A 6000-nucleotide genomic window follows, 5' to 3' on the forward strand; every position below is an offset into this window, starting at 1 on the left:
TTCATTATTTTCCACCTCAAATATTTTGTCGCGGAGCATTTGGGCCGAGGCAGCCTGTTCATGCAGGCGCCTCAGCTCACCCTTTATGTCAAGCAGCCGCTCGTGGTTGATGGTGCCCCCGTTGTTGTGAGCGGCGTATTCATCCCGCAACCTTCTCTCCAGCCGCCGAATGGAGAACTTCTTCTCCATCCTGCGCTGCTTGCTGTACTGCATGGAGAAGGTTCGGATCCTGTCCTTCACACTCTCCCACCATTCGGCCACGGAGGGGAAGGTAGGCTTGTCCTTCTGCCACTCGGAGAAGTGATCTAAAAAAAGGTGTCTAAAATCTCTCTCCTCCAGGATCTGCAGGTTCATTTTCCAATAGCCGCCCCCATATACAGGGGCGTCTATGGAGACAGTGGCCTCCACTGCCAGATGGTCAGTGGGCCACTGTGGGGAGAGGGACACCTTTTTAAAAACAACGGGGGGTGAAGCTAAAATGTAGTCGATGCGGCTGCTGGCTCCGCGACTATTATGCCAGGTGAAGCCCGGCATGCTGGGGTTGCCTGTTTTAAAACCGTCCACAAGTTTAAAGGAACGAATAAAATGGCGAAAATGCCCTGAGCTGACATCCTGTCTACCCTCCAACGAGATGTTAAAGTCCCCTCCTAAAATCAAGTGTCGATCTGTGACACAGAACGGGGACAACTCTTCAAAGAGAGTTATACGGGACGAGGCCTCCACCGGAGCGTAGACACATATGGCCGGGAGGCGCTGTCCCCTCCATGTGGCGTCCACTCCCAAAACCCTGCCCTGAAGGACGGTAAACGCACTTACTTCTTCAAAGGCGCGGTCGCGAAAAAGGATCCCGACGCCTGAGGAGTGGACGCCACCTACGCTCCAGTAGGATCTACCCCTCTTCCACTGTCGTGAAAAGAGAGCCTCGTCCCGCTGGTCCCGGAGGTGGACTTCCTGCAGAAAACAAATGCTGAAGGGAGAAGATGCCAGCTGGTTAAAAACAGATGTACGTTTTAAAATGTTCCTCAAACCCCTCACATTCAAGGTGACAATATTAAAATTGGCCATAGAATGTTAAAATAATAAAATACAATTAAAAACAACAAACTAAAATAATAAAAGCCAGCCATTAAAAACAATACTGTCCTACTGCCCCCCCTCCTCAGTCAACCTCAAAAGGTCCCCCAATTCCAGCCCCCCCAGGTACTCCTGTTCATTAGCAGTGTCCTGTTGACCGCTGTACTCCTGGGGGGGTGCAGGGGACTGTCCCAAGTCCCACACCAGACGGGGGGCCTCTAACATCGGGGAGGGGGGACACTGTCGGCCTTGGTCCCCGGCCGCCACTGCTGGCGAGGAGGCCGCCGGAGGGCTGGATGCGTCGGGTTGCGCCTCCCTTCTGCTCTTCTTCCTCCCCCGGGGGGATGCAACGCTCTTCTTTCGCCTGCTGCTGACGCCTGGAGCCAGGGCGAGCTGCTCCACCTTGTTCGGAGACCCCTCCTGCATTGGTGTCGCACTCGAAGGGGCCTCCTCCACCTCGACCAGGGCTTCTCCTCCTGCCCCCGTCGCCGGCTGTTCCTGCCCAGTCGTGGGGGCTAGAGCTCCCCCACCATTCTCCGAGCCGACTGCTCTGTTACCCGACAGAGCGTCGGCATATGTAGTCTTTCTCTGTGGGCAGGAACGAGCCAGATGGTCCTCGCTGTTACAGTATATGCAGCGACGGGGGCCCTTGCAGTCCCTGGCCATGTGCCCCGACTCCAGGCAGTTGCGGCAGCGCAGGTTGGCGCATCCCTCCAGGGTGTGTCCAAAGCTGTGGCACTGCCGGCAGAAGGGAGGCTGTCCAGAATAAAAAAGGTATGCCTTATTGCCCTGTAGAGTAAAATAGGCTGGGGGGTGGCTAAAACCGCCTGCGCCATTAGCCTCAGCGGTAATGTGTGGGTTAAAACAATGGACAGTAATAACCCGCTTGTCGGGCCACCACAGCGGCTCGATGTTGTAACGTCCGAGGAGGGGGTGCTGGGCCCCCTCCTTGCTCCGCTCCAGGACCTTGCTGTAGCTGTCATCGGTGGACAAGGTGACCTCAAAGAATTGGAAGGGGCCATTCCGCTGTACGCAAAGAATACGAAGGCCCAGTGCTTTGAAGGCCACCTCCCGGATGAAGGCCAGCCGGTCGGGGAAGGTGCCCACCTCCCCCTCAGCCCTCCAGCAGAACCGGGCGGTATTCCGCAGGCCCCCGCCTGCTACCAGCCACGGCCCGCTGAAGGGCTTCCTCGATGGTCCGCCGGCCGTTGCCATCCGGGAAGGTCCACCGACGTCGCCGCTGGAGCAGAGTCCTTCCGCCGCCGTGGTCCCGACGTCCGCCAATCCGGGATGAGCCAAGCAGAGCTAGACTATAAAAGCAGCTAAAAATAAAAACACCAGTTCGCCCAGCAGGGCGGTGGGCAAGCCACCAGCCACTGCGGGATCCCCAGCCTAATAAAAACAGAAATAAAAGCAGGGATAAAAGGCTAAAAAGGAAGGCACGGGTCGCCCCGTGGCAGCGGCGGTCAAGCCACCTGCTGGTCACGCCTTAGGTTCACCGTGCCTTCCTCTAAAAAACCCGTAAAAAGCAGTAAAAAGTCAGTAAAATCCACTTGATCTTAGCCAAAAGGCCGAGAAGCGATACTCGCAGACTGCACCCCGCCGATTTTTAAATATTATGCTTGTACTACTTACATTAACACAAAATCACAATCTAAAAGGCTGAAACACCATGCAAATCAATGCCAACCCAGTACAATAAGAATTTTAAGGATAACATTTAACAAATAGAACTACCTGCAGAACTATTACCCTTAAAACAGGCAAAAGAGCAATTCCACCAGCAAATACAATTATACACCATTAAAATCTAATTACATGGCTAATAAAACAATTAAAATGTTACCTTATATGCATGCCAATAAAAAGTTAAGACAAAAAGAAAAAGTTCAAAAAGGAACATACCCGCAGACTTCCGACCTCTGGACAAGGGTCGGGCTAAAACACTGTCATACACATTCCTAAAACACATAAAAGCAGTAACCTTATGAATAAAATAGGTCAATCACAGAATAAACAGCACAACAGATAAAATAAAATGCTAATAATGTTAATACTGATGAATAAGTGCTAACTGATGAATAAGTGATCAACCAAAAAAGTGCTCAGTAAATTCTGTACATGCCATTAAATAAAATCCAAACCAAATAAAACACAAACACAGAAAAAGAAAGCAAACTTACATAAAGCCCGAGGTGTCCTTTGTGTGCTTCAGGAAAGCACATCATGTCAACCCTGTAGGATGGATTGTCACCACCTAGACGTACTGGGGCAGCCTAGGATCAAGGCAGTTAGATGGATGTCAGCTTACCTCTGGGGGTAGGTCGTTTAGGTGGATGGCAGCTTATTTCTGTGATCAGGGTGTTTGGGCAAATGTCAGCTTGCCTCTGAGATCAGAGTGTTTAGGTGGAAGCGAGGTTACCTCAGGGGTCAGGGAGCTGGGTCAAAGGCAGCCTACCTCTGGGGTTAGGACATTTGCATGACTGTGAGCTTACCTGAGGGGTCTGCGTGTTTGGGTAGACCGCAGCTTGCCTCTGGGATCAGGGTATTTGGGTAAATGTCAGCTTACCCCAGAGAACAAGGCGGTTAGATGGAAGGTAGTTTACCTCTGGGATCAGCATGGTTGGGTGAATGGCAGATTACTTCTGGGAACAATGTGTTTGCGTGGATGGCAGCCTACATCCGGGATCAGGGTGTTTCGGCGGACAGTGCTTTGCCTCTGTGATCAGGGTGTTTCGGTAGACGGCAGCTTACCACTGGGATCAAGGAGCCTGAGTGGATGAAAACATACCTCTTTTATCAGAGTGTTTGGGTTTATGTCATCTTAACGCTGGGGTCAAGGCGCTTGGTTGGATGCAGTTGGTTGGATAAGAGCTTTACCTTTGGAATTAGGGCATCTGAGTAGATGACAGCTTAACTCTGCGATCAGGGTGTTTGGGTACATGTCAGCTTAGCTCTGGGGTCACAGTGTTCGGTTGGATGTGAGCCTTCCTGTGGAGTCAGGGCGTTTGGGTGAACAGCAGCTTACCTCTGGGGTCAAAGCGTTTGTGTGTAGGGCAGCTTACTACAGCTAACTCTCAATTAGTTTAACTGAATTTATCCTAAAAAATAATATTTCTCTCTATACCTGACACACAAAATACTGTGACTTATATATAATGTGGCATGTTGTAAATGCAACCAGTAATCAGAAGACAGTGTGACATGTGCTGCACACCAGGGCAATTTCAGAATCCCAAATCAGATCTGTAGTTAACACCAAGCTATGGTAAACCAAGTGGCAACTATATACATGTATGGAAATCACACAACCCGAAAAACATATTAATACACAGGTATGTCTGACTCACCATCAAAAACGATGTAAACTTCCCTGTAGTAGTTAATAGATTAACAGACACAAAAAACCCAGAGGTACACCAACGAAAACACAGTGCAATGCTAGTACCAACTAGCAAGAACTAGCTAACCAGCTAAAAAGTCGCAATTAACTTCTAAATTATCGAAACCCAGCTACATCGATAAGTACAAAAATTACCACGGAACATGCATGTATTAGTTTAATAAAGTTTAAGCAGAAATTATCTAAATAAATCCGGCTTTGGTTTTGTTTGCCGGAGCTCGAACGTCGGACATGTCTTACTCAAAGGGCGCGAACTTCGGCCGGTTTGTGGCAAAGTAACCATGACAACCGCCTGCCGCTGGCGCCACACAACGTCGTTGACTGCAGTCAGACTCTCGCGTGTTTACGTCTGACTGACGCGCGCCGCCATAATGAGATTTAGTAGTACTTACGTTAAAAAAAAGCTCTTACCAACCTCATTTCACTGTATCCTATGCACGGCAATTTATTTAGCTTTCAACAAACTTAATTTTACAGAACAGAATTTCTGTATTGCCTCATTATATATATATATATATATATATATATATATATATATATATATATATATATATATATATATATATATATATATATGTGTTCATTAATTTTCTCTAGTCAACGCACTGAATTACGACGGCCAATATTATGTATTATTTTTACAATAATACAAGTAGATTATTCTTTTACTATATGTAAATTCCTTAATTATATTCCATTGCTACTTTACAAAAGCCTTCAGGGAGTTTGGTCTTTTAATGACAACTAACCAAGTGTCTAACCAGTGTTTACCTGAATAATACAGAAAATTAAATGACACTTGTTAAACTCACCTGGACGTACCTTTTACAGTCGTTTAAACCGTCATGAGCAATGCTGAAATCACTGTTGCAAACAGTTCAGCGCGTAACATTGTCATTATTTTTCATCCTTATTAAACAAGGACACGTTTTTGTGTAGTCTGTGGTGAAATGCATTTTATATTTTCGTTTTTTGGGACACTCTCCCTCCGCCGTGACGCTCCATGGAACCGATACCTTCGGATCTCTAGGAGTTAAATAAAAGCCCGCCCGCACTGAAATCTGATTGGCTTATATGGCTAAGTAAACCAATCAGGATGCTGTCTGTCTAGCACTGGCTACATGAAGAGTCACACATATAGGGATCCACACATACGCACGTTCTCTCTTTCTCTCTATCCCTCTCTCTCTCGCTCATTCCTAGCTCATTTACTTGCTCATTCGTGCGCGCTACTGTCTCGCGTGCATGCTCTTGTTTGCTTGCTCTAGTTTCCGGAATATATATTTTTTTAATTTAGGAGCATCAGGGAGCCGCTGTCAATATGCGGGAGACTTGGGATGTCTGGATAACTGCTTATTTGTACTATAATGATAACTGATCATTTCCAGGGAGCCGTGATGATATTCTAAATTGTGCAGGGTTATATAAGTACTGTGAAGCTGTCTTTATCTAGTTAAATGTTTACAAATATTTATTATTTTATTATATTTCATGTATATTTCAAATTATTCACACCTTATTGT

At 47.2% G+C, this 6000-nt stretch overlaps 1 protein-coding gene across 7 annotated transcripts; it reads right to left on the minus strand.

Moving 5' to 3' along the window:
- Positions 1-1071: 1071 nt before the first annotated feature.
- LOC125728617 (uncharacterized) lies at positions 1072-5502 on the minus strand. Of its 7 annotated transcripts, XR_007389198.1 has the most exons (7): positions 5290-5502; positions 3955-4065; positions 3258-3845; positions 2980-3035; positions 2182-2466; positions 1957-2050; positions 1072-1830 (listed from the first exon to the last, which is right to left on the minus strand). XR_007389198.1 is itself a non-coding variant. In XM_049005509.1 (6 exons), the coding sequence occupies exon 6, from the start codon at positions 2287-2289 to the stop codon at positions 1144-1146; it is 1146 nt and encodes a 381-aa protein (XP_048861466.1). In that variant the 5' UTR covers positions 2290-2466; positions 2980-3035; positions 3258-3350; positions 3681-3845; positions 3955-4065; positions 5290-5502; the 3' UTR covers positions 1072-1143. The 7 variants fall into 7 exon arrangements, 6 of the variants coding, with proteins under 6 accessions (XP_048861466.1, XP_048861468.1, XP_048861463.1 ...); XM_049005509.1 differs by having other exon boundaries at positions 1072-2466; positions 3258-3350; positions 3681-3845; XM_049005511.1 differs by having other exon boundaries at positions 1957-2466.
- Positions 5503-6000: the final 498 nt, after the last annotated feature.

This window comes from Brienomyrus brachyistius, unplaced genomic scaffold (assembly GCF_023856365.1).
Source record: "Brienomyrus brachyistius isolate T26 unplaced genomic scaffold, BBRACH_0.4 scaffold355, whole genome shotgun sequence".
NCBI classification, from domain to species: domain Eukaryota; kingdom Metazoa; phylum Chordata; class Actinopteri; order Osteoglossiformes; family Mormyridae; genus Brienomyrus; species Brienomyrus brachyistius.

What these genes read in the sequence shown, in the direction of transcription:
- LOC125728617 (XM_049005506.1), bottom strand. Translation starts at nt 2,289, where the DNA reads ATGGCAACGGCCGGCGGACCATCGAGGAAGCCCTTCAGCGGGCCGTGG.